The following is a 27,228-nucleotide window of genomic DNA, read 5'->3' as shown; positions in this document are numbered from 1 at the left end:
ATTTATTCATTTGTAGCATTATTTTCACAACATCCTAAAATAAAACGATGCATGCACTACAAGCATACACACACTAAGAATGATCCTGGCTACATTTTCTGATAAGCTAGGTTTCCATCCAATTGGTGACAGATTTTCAACATTCTAAAATCTGCATAAAGACAATATGCGCATTTTCCCACCAGATGTCAAATTCACCAGTTGCAGATTAAAGGCTGTGCGTGATGACGTAGTGCACAATTTGCTGTTTCCATTAGACCTGTCGTGACATGTATTTTATTTTTTTTCCCAACATGTACTTTACTCACATAAAAAGGTTGGCTATAGACTTGTTTTCTTTTTGTCAGCTTGAGACCGAGAGTGCAGAGAGAACACTGAGATACAGGGAGAGAGAAAATGCTGATCCTGAGAGGAGAGCGGAAGTCCTGATATCAAGAGCAGAAATCCAGGGGGGAAATTTAAAGAAGTCTTTGCGACCATCACAAAGAGAGAAGCTTCGGGAGAAATGGAGAAACTCAAAGAAGAGGTGTAGTGAAAAGAGAAGAAACCTACATGCACTAATTAGGAAATCCAGGGAGACCCAGCCCTTATACGATGCAGCACACCAGAGCATTCACCTATCCTACCAAGGAACAGACTAAGATCAACGCTAAGCCCTGGTAGAGCGAGTGAAACTCAAAGGGGAGATGGAAAAGAAATAAGATGCTGATGAGACAAATGGCTGAGATACTATCTAACAAAAACGGAACTAACGTCAATGGTCAGTGAGAAATACCATTGCTCATCATGCAAAAAAAAGAATCTACCAGTGAAAAGCAAAAAACAAGTCACATCCTTCTTGTTGTTTTGAAAACAGCCTTCTGCTCCCAGGCAATAAAGATGCTGTTGGCAGGAAATAAAAAAGACAGGAGAATACTGCACAAGGACTACACTCAAAAGTATGAGGCAACACCGCTTGTCCTACAGGCAGTTCACAAGATACAGGCCATTCTATGTTCGAGACTAAGCCTAGTGACCACAATACATGTGCATGCCATCAACATGAGTACCTGAATCTTCTCATTGACAGTTTGGCAAACAGAGGCATGGTTCCTCCTAAAAGTATTTCCACACTCCTGTCAAGTATAACATGTAATAAAGAGGACGAAAGATTAATGCACCGTGAATGCACTGAATGTTGCTTTGATGAAGTCCAGTTTGCTGATCACAACCCTAATGAAAAGGCCACATGGGAGCACTGGCAGAGAGAAGATGTCGCAGTTGGTGATAAGAACTGTAAAAACTGTACAAATGAGCCAAAATAGGAATCAAAGGGGAGTTGATTAAAGAGTTCAACAGAGAGCTGGAGGAGAATGGCATTCACCACTAGAACTGGATTCACCAGGTTGGTCAGTTCAGATACTTCAAAGAGAATCTTTAGCAAAATTAGATGGTCCTCCACATTAACTTCTCAGAGAATGATGCGTACAAGTTGAGCAATGAGACTCAGGCTTTCCACTTAGGTGGAAACAGTCAACAAGCGACAATCTCATAAAGGGGTGGCATATTCAAGTAATGACTCCCAGTGCTATGCCACAACTTCTTATTCATTGTGACATGATGAATGGTGCACATCAAGCTAGTCATAGAGGACTTTAAAAAATAAAACACAGAACCAAGACATCAACACCCTACACATATTAAGTAATGGACCTGCAACTCAATATCACAACCATACCAACTAAATGATGTAAATGTAAAAAACGGATTGCTCATGAGTACTATTCCCTACATATGGGGATTTAAGAGGGTGACCTGGAACTTCTGAGGTCTCATGGGAAGGGCACTCCTGATGGAGTTGGAGGAGCGCTGAAGAGAATGGCTGACATGCATGTCCTTGGTGGTCATGATATCTAAACTCTCTAAGGGATCTATATGAATATTTACAACATAGGAACTCTGAAAGCATTAAACTCCAATGGATCGAAGAAACCAACTTCAGTCTCTTGGATTAAATGCTCCCCCCCCATCAGTGCGCCCAGTCGCTGGATTAAGCTAAACTCATCAGGTGCTGTCTTTCTGCGTGATAAATATTTTAGAGATCTGTTGTTTTTGTAATTATCCAGAGATGTGCCACTGTCACAAACCAAGCAAACTTAAGTTTAGCAATGCCTCCAACATACAGGAACCCCCCATCCAATCAAATGGAGATTCCACCCACTCTCAGGACCCTTACCTCCAATCAAGTGCTGATGAGGAGGAGAGATGTACAGAGGGGTAAACCATATGTGGGCCAAGTCACAAAGATTCATGGGCAAGAGGTTGAAGTGAACTGCATGCTTTCACCTGGCAGCAGAAAGTGGACTTCATCTTTTACAGTCGGAAACCGATAGTAGGCATAATTTCACAGCCAGAGCCTTTCCATCGATGTGCTTCTGTACAATCAGGTGTGAATAGCTCCAAGTGTATCACATGCCAGCTGGCCGGCCGAATGCAAACATGCACACACAGAGGGAGACTTCAGCTAACTCAGCTGGGCAGATGACATTTTTCAGCATTGTTAACGGATGATTGCATTAACACCAGAATGTTCTTCACTAGTGCTGTTTCCTTGATACCTAATGTGCTTTAACATTTGCTTCGTAAACAACAGGTGTAGACATTGAATATCCCTTTTGAGCATGGTGAAATTATTAATTAAACTTTGGATATTGTATCAGTACACCCAGTCACTACAAAGATACAGGGGTCCTTCCTGTCTGTCGCCGGAGAGGAATGCAATTGCTCAGGGATTTCACCATGAGGCCAATAGTGATTTTAAAACTGTTAGAGTTTATGGCTGTGATATGAGAAAACAGAGGATGGATCGACAACATTGTAGTTACTTCACAATACAGAGTGAAAAGAATTAAGCTTGTACAGAATTTGTTTTATTCCAAAACATGCATCCTGTTGCACTAAAGTAAAACTGTAAAAAATGTGGCAAAGAAATTAACTTTATGTCCTGAATATAAAGTGTAATGTTTGAGGCAAATCCAACACATCACTGAGTACCACATTTTTCATATTTTCAAGCATGGTGGTGGCTACATCATGTTATGGGTATGCTTGTCATCGGCAAGGACTAGGGAGTTTTTTTTTTTATGATAAAAAGAAACGGAATACAACTAAACACAGGCAAAATCCTAGAGGAAAGCCTGGTTCAGTCTGTTTTCCAATAGACAATGGGTGATAAATTCCCCTTTTCAGCAGGACAATAACCTAAAACACAAGGCCAACTATACACTGGAGTCGCTTACCAAGACGATGTTGAATGTTCCTGAGTGGCTTAGTTACAGTTTTGACTTAAATTGGCTTTAAAATCTATGTCAAGACTTGAAAATGGCTGTCAAGCAATGATCAAAAACCAACTTGAGAGCTTGTGCAAATATTGTACAATCCAGGTGTCCTTTGAATAAACAAACTAATTCTCACATTTCCCTTCAGGCTTTAGGGTTGTATAGTTTTGAGTACTCCCTCCTTGTGTTGCAAGGGTGGCTTTAGTTGTTTTTTATGACATGTATTTCTGTCAATCAAAACACCCATATGGATGTTTAAATTTTTTTTTATATATATATATACCTGAGGTGTTTATTTTACCTCAAGTGGGGCTTCTTTTTCACCCTTGTGTGTCACACATGTAGGGCAAAAGGCATGGGTGAGAAAGAGGGGCAGAGAGTGGGAGGGGCGTGGAGAGAGGGAAGGACAATGGCTGGCAAACAGTCCTGTTCGGTGACATTCCTCTCTCTGTTTACATAATAATGTGTTGTGACGAGGCCTTGTCTGAGAGAGTGGGATAGAGTGAGACCAATGGAGCAAAACCCTGGCCTGCAACTGGGTTGTAATGGCGTAGCCTTCCAATACATTCACCAAACATTGCCATCCGGGCTTATGTCTACCATTGAAAATCCTGTAGTTTCTCTAATGGCAAAGTACCACCACACAGTTGATTCATCTGTGTTTTGACAAGGAGTCTCCCTTGTAATAACATTTGCCAGTTATCTATATTACGTTACATGTTTACTTTCTCTGTGTCCTATAGTACACAATATATACAAAAGTATGTGAACACCCCTTCAAATTAGTGGATTTGGCTATTTCAGCCACACCCATTGCTGACAGGTGTATAAAATCGAGCACAAAGCCATGCAATCGCCATAGACAAACATTGGCAGTAGAATGGCCTTACTGAAGAGCTCAGTGACTTTCAACATGGCACCGTCAAAGGATGCCACCTATCCAACAAGTCAGTTTGTCAAATGTTTGCCCTGCTAGAGCTGCCCCAGTCAACTGTAAGTGCTGTTTATTGTGATGTGGAAATTTCTAGGAGCAACAACAGCTCAGCTTCAAAGTGGCAGGCCACACAAGCTCACAGAACGGGACCGGCGAGTGCTGAAGCGCGTAGTGCGTAAAAATCGTCTGTCCTCGGTTGCAACACTCACTACTGAGGCTGTTTTATAGAAGCAAAGGGGGGACCAGCTCCATATTAATACCCATGATTTTGGCATAAGATGGCAGTTAGCCTTACTAACCCCTTCCAATCAACTATCAGCTTAAACCCTCAGACTAAAACCTCCCTATTCATACATTAGATGCCCCAGTTCTCCAATTGTACAGCTTCCTCATAATCCACTTCTTAAACCAATGGAAACTCACTCGGAACATTTAGTATATAGAGAATGTCTGGAATCCTGAGAATGTTTGGAAGACAAAGGCTGACTTTGACTTGTTAATCTAACCTAATGCCTAATGGTCAAGGCATGGGCTGTTACAGTGTAACCCAATAGCTAATTACCTCTGGTTATTGATTCATTGCCCCCAGGTTACCAATTAATCAGAGAACGAGAGAACGGCCCTCCGTCAAATGCTGTGGGATAAACTCAAGCAGTTTGGCAACATCTGTAACCCAAAACTAGCAAGAAAATGTAAGGAAAGAGAGCGAAAAAGGAGTGAGGCAGCTACTGTGTTGAGACTGATGGGTGGGGGGGGTGCACTGTGCAGGTGTGCCCATTGCAAACACACTATGGCTGAGTGGGTCTATGAAGTCTGTGGAGCCAAGGGGAGATGGCTCTGTGGTAGATGATAGGAGAGGGGCCCATTCCTAGCATAGCCGCTGGTGGAGCATGCTCCAAGGAGTTGGGACAATAAAAGGAGTATATCCACCGTTCCCCCCCCCTGCTCTCACGGTAAGCCCGTTTTGGGGGGAGAGGTTGATGTTTAACCCCTCTATTGATAGGCTATATGTAACTGAAAGCTGTGTCGTAAAGATTCTACAACTGCATTATAACCATAGCATGATACCTGTCGTAAGCAATAAGCATTCACAACAGTTTATACTCCAGTCCAATGTGCTATCTACTATTAATCCAAATCATTGCATGATTGACATACAATAACCCCTAATGACAATTATTTTAAGTGTGCATTGTGTGTATTATATACACTGAACAAAAATATAAACACAACACGATTTTACTGCGTTACAGTTCATATAAGGAAATCAGTCAATTGAAATAAATTCATTAGGCCCTAATCTATGGATTTCACATGATTGGGAATATAGATATGCATCTGTTGGTCAAGGATACTTTTTTAAAAGGTAGGGGCGTCGATCAGAAAACCAGTCAGTATCTGATGTGACCATCATTTGCCTCATGCAGTGCGACATATCTCCTTCGAATGGAGTTGATCAGGCTGTTGATTGTGGCCTGTGGAATGTTGTCCCACTCCTATTCAATGGCTGTGCGAAGTTGCTGGATATTGGCGGGAACTAGAACACGCTGTTGTACACGTCAATCCAGAGCATCCCAAACATGCTCAATGGGTGATATGTCTGAGTGTGCAGGCCATGGAAGAACTAGGACATTTTCAGCTTCCAGGAATTGTGTACAGATCCTTGCGACATGGGGCTATGCATTATCATGCTGAAACATGAGGTGATGGCAGTGGATAAATGGCACGACAATGGGCCTCAGGATCTCGTCACGGTATCTCTGGGCATTCAAATTGCCATCGATAAAATGCAATTGTGTTTGTTTTCCATAGCTTATGCCTGTCCATACCATAACCCCACCGCCCAAATGCGGCACTATGTTCACAACGTTGACATCAGCAACCTGCTCGCCTACACAACGCCATACACGTCATCTCCCCGGTACAGTTGAAACTGGGATTCTCCAGTGCGCCAGTGTTTATCGAAGGTGAGCATTTGCCAACTGAAGTCAGTTACGATGCTGAACTGCAGTCAGGTCAAGACCCTGGTGAGGATGACGAGCACAGAGATGAGCTTCCCTGAGACGGTTTCTGACAGTTTGTGCGGAAATTCTTTGGTTGTGTAAGCACAGTTTCATCAGCTGTCCAGGTGGCTTATCTCAGACGATCCCGCAGATGAAGAAGCTGGATGTGGAGGTCCTGGGCTGGCGTGGTTACAAGTGGTCTGCGGTTGTGAGGCCAGTTGGACATACTGCCAAATTCTCTAAAACAACGTTGGAGGCGGCTTCTGGTAGAGAAATGAACATTAAATTATCTGGCAACAGCTCTGGTGGACATTCCTGCAGTCAGCATGCCAATTGCACGCTCCCTCAAAACTTGAGACATCTGTGGCATTGTTGTGTGACAAAACTGCACATTTTAGAGAGGTATTTTATTGTCCCCAGCACAAGGTGCACCTGTGTAATGATCATGCTGTTTAATCAGCTTGTTTATATGCCACACTTGTGAGGTGGATGGGTTTTCTTTGCAAAGAGAAATGCTCACTAACAGGGATGTAAACAAATTTGTGCACAAAATTTGGGAGAAATATATTTTATTTCAGCTCATAAAACATGGGACCAACACTTTACATGTTGCGTTTAATATTTTTGTTCAGCATAACATATTGTTCATTTTGAGTGCTACTGATATAAATGAAAGCACTTTCCAGGTTAGGTGGCACAATGGTATGTTTACCCAATTTCTGCTGTCCGATTCCCACCCGCTCCCGCAAGAACTGTTCCCAAAACCAACCGCAGTCCTGCAATGTTATTTTAGGCGTATGTGATGCAGCTCACTTGCCAGCCACAGTCCCAGCAATTTTGCACCCTATAGGCAATATCAGAATGCGCAAAAATAACCTAAAATAGTTTAAATTACCAGATATTCTCACGTGGCCGATTTTATATTAGGCTATTGGTATTACTGTGCTGCTATATCAGCCAATATAGAAGTAGTTTGAAGAGAAGAGAGTTTTGCGGTTCCCAACTAGGGGTCCTGATATGAATTTGGGGTCGCGGGAGAATTAGAAATATCCTGAAGGGAAAATTATCGCTTAAAAAAAAATATATTGTCTTTGTATCTCAATCATTGTAATGTGGTTAACCTTAAAAATCTAAATGAAAATTATTCAAATCTAAAAAATTAAATGTAACGAAAGAGCACCCTTAGATCATGGGGAAAAGGCTGCACTTGACCGTTGTACTTGAATAATTCCCACGGTGAATGGCTAGGCCTGATACGCTATAAAACCACTCACTATTGCAGAAACTGTAATATTACCGGCTGCAATTGATATGGTGAAAACAATGTGTGCGGAGGCAGAGGCACAAATTCACATCAATACCTTTGCAGGTCTCTGCACTCGTTATGAACGTCTCCCTCTGCTATATGGACGCATTGTATGATACACAGAGAGCAACTGGGGGCAAAAGAGCTGAGAGCAGAACTCGGAGATATACTGCAGCAGGTAACTTCGATTGTAAACTACATCAAACCACATCCACTGTGCGCACACCTGTTTGCAAAACAATGTGGAGATATGGGATCAGAGCATGACAATGTTTAATTTCACACTGAGGCTTGGTGGTTATCGAGGGGGAGTGTTAAAGATTTTTCGCATTGAGAGAGGAACTGTTGTCATTCACAATGGATGTAAAAATATATATAAAATAAAAAAATTCTGTGTACTGAAAAGAAAATAACAGAAAACGGCATCAGTAAGTGTCCCAGACGAGTGATGACTGCTCACCTCCAACGCTTGGAAGAGCACTTTGGGACCTACTCCCCAATCCTTCCTTGCTCCGTTGACATGCCGGTAAGTGAAATCGAACAGCTGATCGAGCTGTCATGTGACCGAATGCTGCAGACAACTCATTCACGTGTCACTACGGAGGAGTTTTGGTACCTGACTCAAAGGGAATACCCTGCCGTCTCCCTCTGAGCATTAATGCCACGTTCAAAACAACTGGAAACTCTGAACTGGGAACTCGGAAATCTCAGACTTCAGTGTGTGCGTTCAAGACAACTGGGAACTCTGAAAGAAACAAAATTGTTTTGAACTGAATTCCAACTCGGGAACTCTGGCTTCTTTCTAGAGCTCTGACTTTCTGACCTAAAGTTCACTGACTTCATGATTTGACGTTGTCTTTTTCTGAGTTCCCAGCTGTCTTCAAAGCACCATATAACTCATGGTAGGCTACCCTTTGCCAGCTCATATACAGTTGAAGTCGGAAGTTTACGTACACCTTAGCCAAATACATTTAAACTCAGTTTTTCACAATTCCTGACATTTAATCCTAGTAAAAATTCCCTGTCTTAGGTTCGTTAGGATCACCATTTTATTTTAAGAATGTGAAATGTCAGAATAATAGTAGAGTGATTTATTTCAGCTTTTATTTATTTCATCACATTCCCAGTGGGTCAGAAGTTTACATACACTCAATTAGTATTTGGTAGCATTGCCTTTAAATTGTTTAACTTGGGTCAAACGTTTCGGGTAGCCTTCCACAAGCTTCCCACGATAAGTTGGGTGAATTTTGGCCCCTTCCTCCTGACAGAGCTGGTGTAACTGAGTCAGGTTTGTAGGCCTCCTTGCTCGCACACACCTTTTCAGTTCTGACCACTAATTTTCTATAGGATTGAGGTCAGGGCTTTGTGATGGCCACTCCAATACCTTGACTTTGTTGTCCTTAAGCCATTTTGGCACAACTTTGGAAGTATGCTTGGGGTCATTGTCGATTTGGAAGACCCATTTGCGACCAAGCTTTAAGTTCCTGACTGATGTCTTGAGATGTTGCTTCAATATATCCACATAATTTTCCTTCCTCATGATGCCATCTATTTTGTGAAGTGCACCAGTCCCTCCTGCAGCAAAGCACACCCACAGCATGATGCTGCCACCCACGTGCTTCACGGTTGGGATGGTGTTCCTCGGCTTGCAAGCATACCCCTTTTTCCTCCAAACATGGCGATGTTTATTATGGGCAAACAGTTCTATTTTTGTTTCATCAGACCAGAGGACGTTTCTCCAAAAAGTACGATCTTTGTCGCCATGTGCAATTGCAAACCGTAGTCTGGCTTTTTTATGGCAGTTATACTTCTTCCTTGCTGAGCGGCCTTTCAGGTTATGTCGATATAGGACTTGTTTTACTGTGGATAAAGATACTTTTGTACCTGTTTCCTCCTGCATCTTCACAAGGTCCTTTGCTGTTGTTCTGGGATTGATTTGCACTTTTCGCACCAAAGTACGTTAATCTCTAGGAGACAGAACGCGTCTCCTTCCTGAGCGGTATGATGGCTGCGTGGTCCCATGGTGTTTATACTTGCGTACTATTGTTTGTACAGATGAACGTGGTACCTTCAGGTGTTTGGAAATTGCTCCCAAGGATGAACCAGACTTGTGGAGGTCTACAATTATTTTTCTGAGGTCTTGGCTGATTTATTTTGATTTTCCCATGATGTCAAGCAAAGAGGCACTTAGTTTGAAGGTAGGCCTTGCAATACATTCTCAGGTACACCTACAATTGACTCAAATTATGTCAATTAGCCTATCAGAAGCTTCTAAAGCCATAACATCATTTTCTGGAATTTTCCAAGCTGTTTAAAGGCACTGTCAACTTAGTGTATGTAAACTTCTGACCCACTGGAATTGTGATACAGTGAATTATAAGTGAAATAATCTGTCTGTAAACAATTGTTGGAGAAATGACTTGTGTCAAACCTAAGTGTATGTTATCTTCCGACTTCAACTGTATGTGTGAAGTTGTATTCGGTGCTCTCATCTCCATTAAAACCACATCGATCCAGGTTGGATGTGACAGCAGAGATGAGGTGCGCACTGTCGACCACGCCCCCTGACTTTTAGAATCTCCAACGCGACATGCATCAAACACCCATCTCATTAGTGGTGGTGAGATAAGAGACATTATGTCAGACTAATTTGCAATTGATTGTCATAGCCCCACATTAAAAGAATGTGATGGTGAGTGGAGAAGACAATCAGAAATAATTGAAAAACATTCTAACAGTGACTGCCATAGACTCAAATAAAAAAGGTTTATATTGGCTGTTAAATTCTGGAATTTTCACATAGTTGGGGTCATGAGAAATTTCAGATATCAAAATGGGGTCGTGGACCAAAACAGTTTGGGAACCCCTGGCAGAGTTGGAGAGAGAGCGGACACTTTCTCTTGAGCTACTTTTGCATATAGCCTACCTTTTTTAGGAGCGGGATGATTTTCAGTTGGAGACAAATATGGGTGACCAATATTTAGATAGCAAGCAAGTGATACTGCAACTCGCTGTTGGCTGGGCTCCCTGCCTGTGCCATTAAACCCCTACAACTCATCCAGAACGCTGCAGCCCGTCTGGTGTTCAACCTTCCCAAGTTCTCTCACGTCAACCCGCTCCTCCGTACACTCCACTGGCTTCCAGTTGAAGCTCGCATCTGCTACAAGACCATGGTGCTTGCCTACGGAACTGTGAGGGGAACGGCACCTCCTTACCTTCAGGCTCTGATCAGTCCCTACACCCAAACGAAGGCATTGCGTTCTTCCACCTCTGGCCTGCTGGTCCCCCTACCTCTGCGGAAGCACAGTTCCCACTCAGCCCAGTCAAACTGTTCCCTAACGACACCAGGACAGCGGAGTCACTGACCACCTTCCGGAGACACTTGAAACCCTACCTCTTCAAGGAATACCTGGGATAGTATAAAAGTAATCCTTCAACCCCCCCAAAAAAAAATATATATATATATATAAAACAAATTAAAAATATACTCTAAAAATTAAAAAATACATTATAAAGTGGTTGTCCCACTGGCTATCATAAGGTGAATGCACCAATTTGTAAATCGCTCTGGATTAGAAATGACGTAAATGTAAAATTTAAATTTATTTCTAAGCAATGTAGTAAACTATAGCCAAAACCTATTTAGAAAGTAAATTTACTTAGAAAGATAACTGCGCATGCTTCTCCGCCCATGCATAGGCTGTAGCCGATTTATTCTATTTAATTGAGACCACATGCACATCTGATCTCGCACGCCCAACTAGGAGAGCAGAGGTATGGCTACTGAACTTGAAGCACCAAGAATGATGAGAGCGAACACTTGCGCTTTCTCTTGAGCTATGTTTTGCATATAGGAGATATCCTATCTTTTTATGAGCGGGCAGCATGAAAAATTCAGACCGCGCTGCAATGATCACTGTCGGACCCGCAGGCCCTCTAAACCCACTCTCTTCATACACAGTCACTCTCTTTCTCCCTCTCTCACACATCACGCCTACACCAGCACAAAGAAATGCTCATTGGCCCAGTGGCATAATTGTCTCAATGAATACAGTACGTCCTGTGAGAAAAGCTATTGTACAGAATACGGCATATGATAGGGTATCATGAAGATATGCCATATCTCATACTATACCAGCTGCATCATACTTTTCCTCCTCCTTAAGCAACAGTGGGTCATACAGTGCATGTGAGGATAGGAATCAAGTAAAAGGAAAGGTCTGGGAAATGAAGTCGGAGAAAGACCGTAATGTAATGAAGGTCATATGCAAACCCCATCAATGACCGTCCTGTGGTGGCAGGCAGCAGTGACTAAGAGGAAACTAAACAGGCCCAGGCAAATTATAGACTAGACTATGAGAATGAAATTCATAGATTATAGAGAATGAAAGAGGTGCACTTAGTGGATGATTAACCGTGTGGTGTGAGTCAGTTTCAGTGTATGCATTGTGCCAGTAACCTTCTCATTGTCAGGTGTAGAACCTGAAACACAATAGCTTGAATAGAAATGGAGAGACTTGTTAGGATAAAGAGAAGAAATATTATTTTGACTTCTGTACAACTGTTCTTTACAAAATTACTTGTGAAGCTGACTGTCGACTGCAACACGTGATTTATGTGAAGGTGTGTGTGTGTGGACTGTATGAACTCATTAGAATTTCACTCTCTGCCCAAGTCTCCTCTAGCCCAACCAGGAAGTCAAAATGGCTGCCCTCTCCACAGACGGGAAGCCTCCGCTGGACTACGGCGTCCAGATCCGCTTCATCAAGGACCTCCATGACACTGGCGGGGGCTACCCCGAGAAGACCAGAAGGGGCAGCGGCTCCAAGCCCCCCTCCAACAAGTACGGGGTGGCCGTGCGGGTACAGGGCATCTCCGGCCAGCCCTACGTGGTGCTGAAGGACGGGGAGAAGGGAGACTCGTATGGGGTGCAGCTGAAGACCCAGCAGGCCCAGTCACAGAACCCCAACTCCTCGCCCTACAACAGCCTGCCCCAGAGGAAGGAAGGGGGGGACGTCCAGAACCCTTACGCCCCTACTGGACAGACACTCAGCTCTCCGGTCTCTCCAAAGTCCACACCAGAGGACGAGGGCAGGGAGGACTTTGGGAGTCCTTTCAAGAGACCTCCTGGGGACGGGCAGGCTGGGAGCCAGAGAGAGGGTGACGGTGGGACACGAAGTGAAGGACCGGTGGAGAAGGTAAGGGTAAAGGTCAAGGAAGAACCCGGGCCCACAGCAGCAGAATCCTACAGAGTGGATATGAAGGAGAGAGATTGGATCAACGTGGAGGAATTTAATGAGGCGGGACTCAAACCTGTTAGTCCCAGAGGGGCCAGGCAGAATGGGGTGGGGCTCGGTGGGTTGATGGGCAGAAATGGTCTTGATTCGTCCTTCCCAGAACCCCCTCCTCCAGTGTCGTTCAATGAGGAGCCTGTTCCTGCCATCGACAAGACCTCTCTGGCGCCTATCAACAAGTTGATCAGTAAGTTCAACATTGGCACTCCTACTGGACAGACTAGGGGGCGCTCCGGAACAAGGCTGCGGCTCAAGTTCGACGAACGCAGACGCTCCAGAAGTCTGGATGCTTGCGAAGAAGTTCGTCCTAAGGTCTCCCCTCCTTCACCAACTCCCAACACGGCCTCCTCTCTCATCTCCTCCACCACCTCCTCCTCCATGTCATCCACACCTCTGTACAGTAGCCTAGGAATGAGCCCTGCCTCAGTTGCGAAGGTGACAGCCCTCCCTGGCCCCAAGCCAAGCTTCATCAAGTCACCTGGGAAGTTAGTTGTCAAGGATACCCCTCCTGCCATCCCACCAAAGACGGTAAGTAACAAAGTTTATTTTTGTGTGTGTGAGCATTATAATGCATCTGTTCTGACCCTCTGTCTTTTACCATTGAAGGGGATGCCGGCCCCTCTAAGGGGTCAGAGTGTAGAGGTCATCAGTGAAGAGGAACCACAAACCAAACAAGCTATCTACACCATCCTGAAAGAGGGGTAAAGAAAGTTAAACATATGACCTAGAAGGCTGTTGCTTCCGAGTCCCTGCTGTTACATTGTTATAGACGTTATCGTGGTAGTGGTAAAAACCAAGAGAAATCCTACACTCAAACTTGAATTGGGCAATGTTTCACCGTAATAAATAAGAAAATGTTTTACTCCTGTACCAAAATGTCCTGTACACTTAGAAAAAGATGACACTCTTATATCAGTAATTATAACCACTGGAGACCACTTGCATTCATAGATATCCTACTGTATCCTTATCTTACTAAAGCACAACTTCATTTAATTTGCTACACTCTGCATTAGGACCAGTGAGAGTGATGTATCCATCAAACGTAAAGGCAACCTTGTCTACGAGACGACCAGTGGTGCTAAGGTAAGAATTAAAGTTATAAGGAAATGATAGCCTCCCTAGTGGCGCAACGGTCTAAGGCACTGCATTGCAGTGCTTGAGCCACTACAGCCCCGGGTTCGATCCCAGGCTGTGTCACAGCCGGCCGTGACCGGAAGACCCATACGGTGGCGCACAATTGGCCCAGCGTCACCTGGGTTAGGGGAGGGTTTGGCCTGCTGGAATTTTCTTGTCCCATCGCGCTCTAGCGACTCCTTGTGGCGGGCCGGGTGCCTGCAAGCTGACTTCGGTCACCAGTTGGATGGTGTTTCCTCTGACACATTGGTGCGGCTGGCTTCCGGGTTAAGCAAGCAGTGTGTCAAGAAGCAGTGCGGCTTGGCAGGGTCGTGTTTAGGAGGACGCATGGCTCTCGACCTTCGCCTCTCCCGAGTCTGTAGGGGTTGGGACAAGACTGTAACTACCAATTGGATATCACGAAAAACCTTTTAAGGACATGTTTGTACTACCTTGTGCTCTTTCAGCTGAGATTGACCCATTTTAGTGAAAGCTGTGTGTGTGCACATATCAAAAGTGTTTTTGTCTATAAATGTGTGTGCGTTTGAGCTTTGCATGTAGGAGTAACAGCTTGAGGATGTGTGTGTTCTCTGTACATACAGTTGAAGTCTGAAGTTTACATACACTTAGGTTGGAGTCATTAACTCGTTTTTCAACACTCCACTAATTTCTTGTTAACAAGCTATAGTTTTGGCAAGTCGGTTAGGACTTGTGCATGACAGAAGTAATTTTTCCAACAGACAGATTATTTCACTTATAATTCACTGTATCACAATTCCAGTGGGTCAGAAGTTTACATACACTAAGTTGACTGTGCCTTTAAACAGCTTGGAAAATTCCAGAAAATGATGTCATGGCTTTAGAAGCTTCTGATAGGCTAATTGACATAATTTGAGTCGTTTGGAGGTGTACCTGTGGATGTATTTCAAGGCCTACCTTCAAACTCAGTGCCTCTTTGCTTGACATCATGGGAAAATCAAAAGAAATCAGCCAAGTCCTCCACTGGTGCACTTCACAAAATAGATGGCATCATGACTAAGGAAAATTATGTGGATATATTGAAGCAACATCTCAAGACATCAGTCAGGAAGTTAAAGCTTGGTTGCAAATGGGTCTTCCAAATGGACAATGACCCCAAGCATACTTCCAAAGTTGTGGCAAAATGGCTTAAGGACAACAAAGTCAATGTATTGGAGTGGCCATCACAAAGCCCTGACCTCAATCCTATAGAACATTTGTGGGCAGAACTGGAAAAGCGTGTGCGAGCAAGGAGGCCTACAAACCTGACTCAGTTACACCAGCTCTGTCAGGAGGAATGGGCCAAAATTCACCCAACTTATCGTGAGAAGCTTGTAGAAGGCTACCCAAAACGTTTGACCCAAGTTAAACAATTTAAAGGCAATGCTACCAAATACTAATTGAGTGTATGTAAACTTCTGACCCACTGGGAATGTGATGAAATAAATAAAAGCTGAAATAAATAATTCTCTCTACTATTATTCTGACATTTCACATTCTTAAAATAAAGTGGTGATCCTAACAATTTTTACTAGGATTAAATGTCAGGAATTGTGAAAAACTGAGTTGAAATGTATTTGGCTAAGGTGTTTGTAAACTTCTGACTTCAACTGTATAAGAGGGAGTTAGTATAACCTTTAGAGTAATCATTTGTGTCTCCAAGAGCTCCGTTTTGACACCCCAAAAATGTGGAGATTAGATCAAGCGGCTTGCAGGGTATTTGAAATGATGCGGTCAGTTTTGGCAACAGTCAGTATTTTTGCACGGTCAAAATTGTATTCTCCTCTGTACAGTCGTGGACAAAAGTTTTGAGAATGACACAAATACTAATTTTCACAAAGTCTGCTGCCTCAGTTTTGATGATGGCAATTTGCATGAACTCCAGAATGTCATGAAGAGTGATCAGATGAATTGCAATTAATTGCAAAGTCCCTCTTTGCCATGAAAATGAACTTAATCCCAAAAAACATTTCCACTGCATTCAACCCTGCCACAAAAGGACCAGCTGCCATCATGTCGGTGATTCTCTCGTTAACACAGGTGAGTGTTGACGAGGACAAGGCTGGAGATCACTCTCTCATGCTGATTGAGTTAGAATAACAGACTGGAAGCTTTTAAAAGGAGGGTGGTGCTTGAAATCATTGTTCTTCCTCTGTTAACCATGGTTACTTGCAAGGAAATACGTGCCGTCATCATTGCTTTGCACAAAAAGGGCTTCACAGGCAAGGATATTGCTGCTAGTAAGATTGCACCTAAATCAACCATTTATCGGATCATCAAGAACTTCAAGGAGAGATGTTCAATTGTTGTGAAGAAGGCGTCAGGGCACCCAAGAAAGTCCAGCAAGCGCCAGGACCGTCTCCTAAAGTTGATTCAGCTGCGGGATCGGGGCACCACCAGTGCAGAGCTTGCTCAGGAATGGCAGCAGGCAGGTGTGAATGCATCTGCACGCACAGTGAGGCAAAGACTTTTGGAGGATGGCCTGGTGTCAAGAAGGGCAGCAAAGAAGCCACTTCTCTCTGATATTCTGCAAAAGGTACAGGGATTGGACTGCTGAGGACTGTGGTAAAGTCATTTTCTCTGATGAATCCCCTTTCCGGTTGTCTGGGGCATCCGGAAAACACCTTGTCCGGAGAAGACAAGGTGAGCGCTACCATCAGTCCTGTGTCATGCCAACAGTAAAGCATCCTGAGACCATTCATGTGTGGGGTTGCTTCTCAGCCAAGGGAGTGGGCTCACTCACAATTTTGCCTAAGAACACAGCCATGAATAAAGAATGGTACCAACACATCCTCCGAGAGCAACTTCTCCCAACCATCCAAGAACAGTTTGGTGACAAACAATGCCTTTTCCAGCATGATGGAGCACCTTGCCATAAGGCAAAAGTGATAACTAAGTGGCTCGGGGAACAACACATCGACATTTTGGGTCCATGGCCAGGAAACTCCCCAGACCTTAATCCCATTGAGAACTTGTGGACAATCCTCAAGAGGCGGGTGGACAAACAAAACCCCACAAATTCTGACAAACTCCAAGCATTGATTATGCAAGAATGGGCTGCCATCAGTCAGGATGTGGCCCAGAAGTTAATTGACAGCATGCCAGGGCGGATTGCAGAGGTCTTGAAAAAGAAGGGTCAACACTGCAAATATTGAGTCTTTGCATAAACTTAATGTAATTGTCAATAAAAGCCTTTGACACTTATGGAATGCTTGTAATTATACTTCAGTATACCATAGTAACATCTGACAAAAATATCTCATAACACTGAAGCAGCAAACTTTGTGAAGACCAATACTTGTCATTCTCAAAACCTTTCACCACGACTGTACAGTTTGTTCCTGCGAGCAGTAGCCTATATTTGTGTACAGCAGTCTTTGAGTAGGCCTATATTCTTAATCTGCATATAGTATTTAGAGTGGCTGCGGATCCGCATTTTCTGGACCCCTCTTCCCGACAGCTAAAAGTCCCGACGCATCTGTATTTTCTTCTTTATGCAGTCTCTGTTCTAATTGTAGAGAACAGGCTAGTCTGGCAAATGGTGCTTGTTTAATAAAGTTAGATCAAAGCTGAATCAATGTCTGCAAGATCACATAAAGATAGTATTCTACAAACCAAGTATAATAGCATAGTATAACGTTACTGTAAGACAGAAAACATCACCTCATTTTTAATGAGATTTTAGGATGATTGTGCAAATGGAAAAATGTCTCATGTTGCCAAAACTCTACAGCGCGCCACTAGAAAAAATATACTGAACCAAAATATAAATGCAACAATTTCAACGAGTTACAGTTCATATAAGGAAATCAGTCAATTTAAATAAATTAATTAGGCCCTAGTCAATGGATTTCACATGACTGGGAATACAGATATACAACCGAATGGCTACTTGCTATTAGCCACCGTTAGCGTCTTCACCATTGTCCGTGGCCTGCACTACCCACCAGCCAGCTCTAGCTCTAGCCTGGACAATTTGTCGGCCAGTCTGCACAGCATGCTATCGACCCAGAGCATATCGGATTTTCTGCCGGAATCACTGGACCCTAGCGCCGGATCATCACAACCAGCTAGCTGCAACCAAATGGCTGTTGTCGTTGGCTAATTACCATTGCCCCTTAGCAAGCATTAGTTAGCCTTGAGCTAGCCTCGAGCCAGGCCCATCTCCCGGCTATCTACCTCTCTGTCAACCGAACGGGACCTCCTAGTGTTGACACGGAGCCCCGCCGATCCAACACGACTGGTTTGCAGACGAAATCGTCTGATGTGGTTTCAACAGGCTTCCCGTTACAACGTTGACCACGAAGATCCATCTGCTAGCCCCGGCCCGCTAGCACACACAAGCCGGGCCTCTTGCTCGCCAGTGCTGTAGCAGCTCCCAAACTACCTCCGAACTCTCCTATTGCTGTTCACCGGAACTTATGATAACTCAGCTATACAGCTGATGCCTGCTGGACTGTTCCTTTATACGGTACCGCATCCTGTTTATGTTTAGCCTCAGCCCAAACTTTGTCACCATTACCAGCTGTTGTCTTAGCTCTCTCGAATAACACCTGTGATTGCTTTATGCCTCTCTACCATGTCAATATGCCTTGCTTATTGCTGTTTTGGTTATTTCTTATTGTACTATTTCACTGTAGAGCCCCCAGCCCAGCTCAACCTGCCTTAGACAGCTCCTTTGTCCCACCCCCCATGCACACGGAGACCGACTCAATCGGTGTCTCCAGTGATGCTATCTCTTTCATCGTTACCCAACGCTTAGGTTTACCTCCACTGTACTCATATCCTTCCATATCCTTGTCTGTACATAATGCCCTGAATCTATTCTACAATGCCCTACAAATCAGCTGGGCTAGACAATCTGGACCCTTTCTTTCTAAAATTAGCTGCCGAAATTGTCGCAACCCCTAATACTAGCCTGTTCAACCTCTCTTTCGTAACGTCTGAAATCCCCAGAGATTTGAAATCTGCCGCGGTCATCCCCCTCTTCTAAGGGGGTGACATTCTAGATCCAACCTGTTACAGACCTATATCCATCCTGCCCTGCCTTTCGAAAGTTTTTGAAAGCCAAGTTAACAAACAGATCACCGACCATTTCGAATCCCACTGTACCTTCTCCGCTATGCAATCTGGTTTCCGAGCTGGTCATGGGTGCACCTCAGCCACGCTCAAGGTCCTAAACGATATTATAACCGCAATCGATAAAAGACAGTACTGCGCAGCCGTCTTCATCGACCTGGCCAAGGCTTTCGACTCTGTCAACCACTGCATTCTTATTGGCAGACTAAATAGCCTTGGTTTCTCAAATGACTGCCTCGCCTGGTTCACCAACTACTTCTCAGTTAGAGTTCAATGTGTCAAATCGGAGGGCCTGTTGTTTGGACCTCTGGCAGTCTCTATGGGGGTGCCACAGGGTTCAATTCTCGGGCCGACTCTTTTCTCTGTGTATATCAATGATGTTGCTCTTGCTGCTGTTGACGCTCGGATCCACCTCTATGCGGACGACACCATTTTGTACACATCTGGCCCTTCATTGGACACTGTGTTAACAAACCTCCAAATGAGCTTCAATGCCATACAACACTCCTTCTGTAGCCTCCAACTGCTCTTAAACACTAGTAAAACGAAATGCATGCTCTTCAATCGAACGCTGCTTGCACCCGCCCACCCGACTAGAATCACTACTCTCGGCGGGTCTGACCTAGAGTATGTGGACAACTACAAATACCTAGGTGTCTGGTTAGACCGTAAACTCTCCATCCAGACTCACATTAAGCAACTCCAATCAAAAGTTAGATCTAGAATCGGCTTCCTATTTCACAACAAAGCCTCCTTCACTCATGCTGCCAAACATGCCCTCGTAAAACTGACTATCCAACCGATCCTTGACTTCAGCGATGTCATTTACAAAATAGCCTCCAACACTCTACTCAGCAAATTGGATGTAGACTATCACAGTGCCATCCGTTTTGTCACCAAAGCCCCATATACTACCCACCATAGTGACCTGTACGCTCTTGTTGGCTGGCCCTCGCTACATATTCGTCGCCAAACCCACTGGCTCCAGGTCATCTATAAATCACTGCTAGGCAAATCCCCGCCTTATCTTAGCTCATTGGTCACCATAGCAACACCCACCCGTAGTCTGCGCTCCAGCAGGTATATCTCACTGGTCATCCCCAAAGCCAACACCTCCTTTGGCCGCCATTCCTTCCAGTTCTCTGCTGCCAATGACTGGAACGAACTGCAAAAATCTCTGAAGCTGGAGACTCTTATCTCCCTCACTAACTTTAGGCGTCAGTTGTCAGAGCAGCTTACCGATCACTGCACCTGTATACAACCCATCTGCATCGCAGTGCTAGCTTTGCCACTAGAGATCCTGGTTCGAATCCAGGCTCTGTCGTAGCCGGCCGCGACCGGGAGACCCATGGGGCGGCGCACAATTTGACCAGCGTCGTCCAGGGTAGGGGAGGGAATGGCCGGCAGGGATGTAGCTCAGTTGGTAGAGCATGGCGTTTGCAACGCCAGGGTTGTGGGTTCGATTCCCACGGGGGGCCAGTATGAATTTATTTTTTTTTATTTTTTTATTTTTTTATATAACTCACTAACTGTAAGTCGCTCTGGATAAGAGCGTCTGCTAAATGACTTAAATGTAAAATGTAATGTAAATGCGCACTAACAGGGATGTAAACAAATATGTGCACAAAATCTGGACATTTTAGTGAAATATGCTTTTTGTTCATATGGAACATTTCTGCGATTTTTATATTTATTTTTAATTTTTTTAAATTTCAGCTCATGAAACATGGGACCAACACTATACATGTTGTGTTTATATTTTTGTTCAGTCTATGTTCTTTGATTTAAACTCAACACAGGTATTTCTACAGTTTAAGGTCCAATGCAGCCGTTTTGATCTCAATTTCAAATCATTTCCAGGGAACAATTAAGTACCTTACTGTAATTGTTTTCAATTCAAATGGTCAACAAAATAAAAAATATAGTTTCTTAGCAAAGAGCTAGGACTGTCTGGGAGTGGTCTGAGTGGGAAGGGGGAAACTGAAAACGATCTGTTGTTGGAAGAGAGGTTTGGAACTCTCTCTTATTGGTCTATTAATGAATTGACCTCCTGGTGATGTCACCAGGCAGGCCAAACTCCATCCCACAGGCTGACATTTCCCAACAGCTCTCATACTAAAATAGTATTATCATAGTTTTCACAATTTCACAGTATTATTCCAACCTTGTAGTGTGGAAATGTATATAAAACACAGGAGAAAAAAACGTTTTTGACTGCACTGGGCCTTTAACACTATCTTCTCTAAAATCTGCTCACTGTACATAATTCAAAACAACACTACTTTGAAACAACACTGTATGACTCAAGAAGGTCTAAATGCGTATCCCCATGAAACTGATTGAGATCAAGTGGCTGGTATGCAGATGCTGCATGGAAATTTGACCTGTAAAACTTGAAGAATTATCATTCATGATTGAGAAATGTGAAGGTAGGGTGACCACAAACATTTTTGCATAAAGTAGAGGTAAAGAAATACATGCACAGAATGTGATTCGGAATTTAGCTGTAGGGAAAAGGGATACAGGCAGGCAGGACAGGGCAGTTACCTACGGATCCGCAGCCTTGGCCTAGTATTAATTCTATGCAGACGTTCATTTTATGTGTGCACATGGCAACCTCCATGTATGACCACTTGTGTATGTATATGAGCTGTCATTATATCTCATTATATAACCCTCAGTGTGATTGTAGCTACTAACCATGTAAATCATCTGTGGGGTATCTTGACAGCGGAGCACCTGCAGAGAAAAGCTGATTAGGATGGGGCCAGTCAGTGTTTAAGAGCTCAGTCATTGAGATCTATCAATAATTGAGTTTGAGTGGAACCTGGCACCAGCAGGCGATTGGTTGGTTGCCCCCCTGCTACAGTGGTATCCATGGTGTTGCTGTGAAGGGTGGCCATATTAACTCATCACCACAAGTGGTGGCTCTTGAGTAGACATTTTTGCCTGTGAATGTTGAGGGTTGGTAAATGGACTGGTACAGTTATAGGACTGCTCTAATAATATGAGATGCCATTTCCTAACACCACTGTTACCCAAGGCTTGTTCATGTTCTGGTTCAAGACTAGAGCTGTGTTCGAATACCCATACTAACATACTGTATAACACTTAATGAATATATACTACATGCTATTAGTTCATTTTAGTATACTGTAAACCAGGGTTCTTCAATTCCGATCCTGGAGGGTCGAAACACCTCTGTTTTTCATCCTCTCCTTCTAATCAGGGGCTAATTCAGACCTGGGACACCAGGTGAGTGCAATTAACTACCAGGTAGAAATAAAAAAACAGAAGTGTTTCGGCCCTCCAGGACCGGAATTGAAGAACCCTGCTGTAAACGAACGCTATCCTTTCGGTTGAGTGTACTAGCGCTTCGCCTGTACCGGAAGTTGATGCTGTTGCTATGCAACTTCTTGCTAGCTTGTTAGCATAACAAATACTAGCTAGACATCTTACGACTTCATTAACAATGTCCATTGAGAACGCACAACGACTATACCACTTAGGCAAGTTTGATGTATTAGTAGCCAACTAACGTTAGGTAGCTAGCTAATATACGGGTACATACAAGAAACTTCTGTAATGATATGCTATGCGGTTCGTAAGGCTAGCGTAGCTAACAAATTGTCAGCCAACATAACGTGTAACGTAACTTCTTTGAAAAGTAATTCCTTTATTACATTGCTCAACATTTTCTTAACAGTTGTCATAATTAGTTAAAGCAATGAATTTGTAGCCGGTCTCGTTGGACTTCGGCTGCATATTTTCCGAAATTCTCTTCAAATCTGAAAATGATGTGAAGCTACGCCCATTTTCTGAAGAATTGCATTATGTGCCCTAAAAGCACAGACATGGTGTCTACTGCTTGTATACTTCGTATTTTGGTGGATGTAGAACGACATCCGGGAACTTTTGCCCTGGCGGGTTAACCCACTGTTCCCTGGACGCCGACGACGTGGATTTCGATTAAGGCAGCCACCCGCACCTCTCTGATTCAGATGGGTTGGGTTAAATGCAGAAGACCCATTTCATGTGAATGCATTCTCTTGTACAACTGACTTGATATCCCCCTTTCCTTTTATATCCATACTATGACCAATAAGCATACTAATTACTCAATTTGCGTCACAAATAGTGTGGTTAGTATGAGTATTCGAACACAGCTTAGGTCTAAATATTACACTTCAAATTAGTGGATTTGGCTATTTCAGCCACACCCCTTGCTGACAGGTGTATGAAATCGAGCACACAGCCATGCAATCTCCATACACAAACATTGGCAGTAGAATGGCCTTTCTGAAGAGCTCAGTGACTTTCAACGTGGTACCTTCATAGAATGCCACCTTTCCAACAAGTCAGTTCGTCAGATTTCTGCCCTGTTAGAGCTGCCCCGGTCAACTAAGTCCTGTTATTGTGAAGTGGAAACTTCTAGGAGCAACAACGGCTCAGCCGCGAAGTGGTAGGCCACACAAGCTCACAGAACGGGACCACCGAGTGCTGAAGCGCGTAAAAATCGTCTGTCCTCGGTTGCAACACTCACTACCGAGTTCCAAACTGCCTCTGGAAGCAACTTCAGCACTAGAACTGTTCGTCGGGAGCTTCATGAAATAAGTTTCCATGGCCGAGCAGCCGCACACCAGCCTAAGATCAACATCTGAATGCCAAGCATCAGCTGGAGTGGTGTAAAGCTCGGCGCCATTGGACTCTGGAGCAGTGGAAACGCGTTCTCTGGAGTGATGAATCACGTTTCACCATCTGGCAGTCCGACGGACGAATCTGTGTTTGGCGGATGCCAAGAGAACGCTACCTGCCCCAATGCATAGTGCCAACTGTAAAGTTTGGTGGAGGAGGAATAATGGTTTAGGGCTGTTTTTTCATGGTTAGGCTAGGCCCCTTAGTTCCAGTGAAGGGAAATCTTAACGCTACAGCATACAATGACATTCTAAACAATTCTGTGCTTCCAACTTTGTGGCAATAGTTTGGGGAAGGCCCTTTCCTGTTTCAGCATGACAATGCCCCATGCACAAAGCAAGGTCCATACAGAAATTGTTTGTCGAGATCAGTGTAGAAGAACTTAACTGGCCTGCACCGAGCCCTGACCTCAACCCCATCGAACACCTTTGGGATGATTTGGAACTCTGACTGCGATGAATTGGAACGCACGACCTCACTAATGCTCTTGTGGCTGAATGGAAGCAAGTCCCCGCAGCAATGTTCCAACATCTAGTGGAAAGCCTTCCCAGAACAGTGGAGGCTGTTATAGCAGCAAAGGGGGGACCAACTCCATAGTAATGCCCATGATTTTGGAATGAGATGTTCGACGAGCAGGTGTCCACATACTTTTGGTCATGTAGTGTATCAACATTACTTAATAGCTTGGATACAATTAGTAATAGTTTAATTCTGCTTAAGCATACAGTATAAGCAGCCGGAGATTTGACTATCCTAGTACAAATATAGTATAACGTGTTCTCTTGACTCCACTAGATTTGATTCCGTTGGTTCAACTCAATGTTAAGTGCACTCTGAACACCAGTAGACTGTTTTGGCTGGCTCTAGTGCAGTGTTAAATGGTATACTGGTATCAGTGTGAAATAGCAGACATATATAGTTTCTCTGCTGCCTGTGTGGTGAAACACAAGCTGGTGTGTTTGGTTACCTGAAGCAGGTGGTGTGCGTGCCTGCCTGCCTGCCTCCTATGGCCAGAGGGGAACACCTGTTATGTCACCTGTTAATTAAGAATATCGGATAAGGCTATTGAAGACTGCTACCAGAGCGTTCAGTATTGCATATATTATTCATTTATACAGCTGGCTATTCGGATTTCCCTCAAGGACATAACTAGCAGCTAACTGGCCTTTCCATTGGCTAAATTATATTATTTCCACTGTCCAGTTCATAATCAATTCAACTCTTCATTACCCCTCTTTACAAACAGATAAAAACCAGTTGCACTGAGGAGAGCAGAATCTCTGCAGCACAGACTCTATCTCTGATAATACTTGAAGAGGAATGTTAGTTCCGCAGGGCAAAACTTTACCCTCCATCCGTAATGTCACTGAGCTACATCCAGGCTATGTCCCAAATGCCACCCTATTCCCTACATAGTGCACTACAGTGGGCACTGGTCAAAAGTAGTGCACTATATAGGTTATAGGGTGCTATTTGGGACGCAGACCCAGTATACACATAGTGACTGTACTCAGATGATTTATTCAAGGATTTAAAAACCTCTCCTGACAAACAAACAGTGGGCTGGTGTGGGTGTTGGATAAGACATGCTGGTGCTTTTGACCCTTTCACATAGTTGGACACGCTGATGGATGATGTTTACTATACTGAGCAATGCGAGAAATATTGTCATTTCTTCAAATAAGTTGATTGACACCAGTGGAGGCTGCTGAGGGGAGGACGGCTCATAATGTCTGGAACCGCGCTAATGAAATGGCATCAAACACATAGAAACCATGTTTGATTCCATTCCACTTATTCCGCTCTAGCCATTACCACAAGCATGGGCTCCCCAATTAAGGTGCCACCAACCTCCTGTGAATGACACCCCCTAGCACTATTTGATGGTGTATATTGCAGATACTGCACTTTGGCGATAGCCTCGATGCCAATCTGTAACAATTTATTTGTTGCCAACAATGTAGTGTTGAATGCAGGTTCCTAGGCATTTCTGATCGCACAGTGAATTGTAGATTGTTAGAGTACACTGCTGAATGCTGTACAATATATAGTAGGAACAGTTGTATGTATATTGACTTGTCTCCTCTGTCAGGGTCCTCCTAAACCAGGGTCTCATGGGAATCTGAAGAAGGAGTTGGAGCAGCGTCTGAATGAGAACCTCCAGCTTCAGGAACAACTGGACCGCAACAAAACCGAACTACAGCTGGCCCAAGAAGAGTAAGCTAGGCCTCACACACCTTGGGCAAGTTTCCCAGTCACAGATAAGGCCTAGTACTGGACTAAAAAGCACTTTAAATAGACTAGGCTTAATCTGTGTATGGGAAACTTCATCTGTGTCTGGAATCTGTGTGCATGTGCAGTGTATGTACAGTTTAAGTCGGAAGTTTACATACACTTAGGTTGGAATCATTAAAACTAGTTTTTCAACCACTCCACACATTTCTTGTTAACAAACTATAGTTTTGGCAAGTCTGTTAGGACATCTACTTTGTGCATGGCAGAAGTAATTTTTCCAACAAATGTTTACAGACCGATTATTTCACTTATAATTCACTGTATCACAATTCCAGTGGGTCAGAAGTTTACATACACTAAGTTGACTGTGCCTTTAAACAGCTTGGAAAATTCCAGAAAATGATGTCTTGGCTTTAGAAGCTTCTGATAGGCTAATTGACATCATTTGAGTCAATTGTAGGTGTACCTGAGGATGTATTTGAAGGCCTACCTTCAAACTCAGTGCCTCTTTGCTTGACATCATGGGAAAATCAAAAGAAATCTGCCAAGACCTCACTTTTTTTTTTTTTTGGACCTCCGCAAGTCTGGTTCATCCTTGGGAGCAATTTCCCAACGCCTGAAGGTACGACGTTCATCTGTACAAACAATAGTATGCAAGTATAAACACCATGGGACCACGCAGCTGTCATACCGCTCAGGAAGGAGACGCGTTCTGTCTCCTAGAGATGAACGTACTTTGGTGCGAAAAGTGCAAATCAATCCCAGAACAACAGCAAAGGACCTTGTGAAGATGCTGGAGGAAACAGGTACAAAAGTATCTATATTCACAGTAAAACGAGTCCTATATCGACATAACCTGAAAGGCCGCTCAGCAAGGAAGAAGCCACTGCTCCAAAACCGCCATAAAAAAGCCAGACTACGGTTTGCAATTGCACATGGGGACAAAAATCATACTTTTTTGAGAATTGTCCTCTGGTCTGATGAAACAAAAATAGAACTATTTGGCCATAATGACCATCGTTATGTTTGGAGGAAAAAGGGGGATGCTTGCAAGCCGAAGAACACCATCCCAACCGTGAAGCACGGGGGTGGCAGCATCATGCTGTGGGGGTGCCTTGCTGCAGGAGGGACTGGTGCACTTCACAAAATAGATGGCATTATGAGGAAGGAAAATTATGTGGATATATTGAAGCAACATCTCAAGACATCAGTCAGGAAGTTAAAGCTTGGT

At 43.8% G+C, this 27,228-nt stretch overlaps 1 protein-coding gene across 3 annotated transcripts in view; it reads left to right on the top strand.

Moving 5' to 3' along the window:
• The window catches only part of cgnb (cingulin b), a 72,049-nt gene that overhangs the window by 26,436 nt on the left and 18,385 nt on the right, over positions 1–27,228 (top strand). For all 3 annotated transcript variants that reach the window (XM_041902888.2, XM_041902890.1, XM_041902889.1), the window contains exons 2-5: positions 12,236–13,382; positions 13,461–13,555; positions 13,871–13,940; positions 25,855–25,979. In XM_041902888.2, coding sequence (XP_041758822.1) covers positions 12,264–13,382; positions 13,461–13,555; positions 13,871–13,940; positions 25,855–25,979 — 1,409 coding nt within the window. In that variant the 5' untranslated portion in view covers positions 12,236–12,263. The remainder of the gene's footprint in view (positions 1–12,235; positions 13,383–13,460; positions 13,556–13,870; positions 13,941–25,854; positions 25,980–27,228) is intronic.

The sequence above is a fragment of the Coregonus clupeaformis genome, chromosome 17 (assembly GCF_020615455.1).
Source record: "Coregonus clupeaformis isolate EN_2021a chromosome 17, ASM2061545v1, whole genome shotgun sequence".
Classification (NCBI taxonomy): domain Eukaryota; kingdom Metazoa; phylum Chordata; class Actinopteri; order Salmoniformes; family Salmonidae; genus Coregonus; species Coregonus clupeaformis.
The sequence above is the reverse complement of the archived record's forward strand: the minus strand, read 5'-3'. Positions and strand labels throughout refer to the sequence as shown.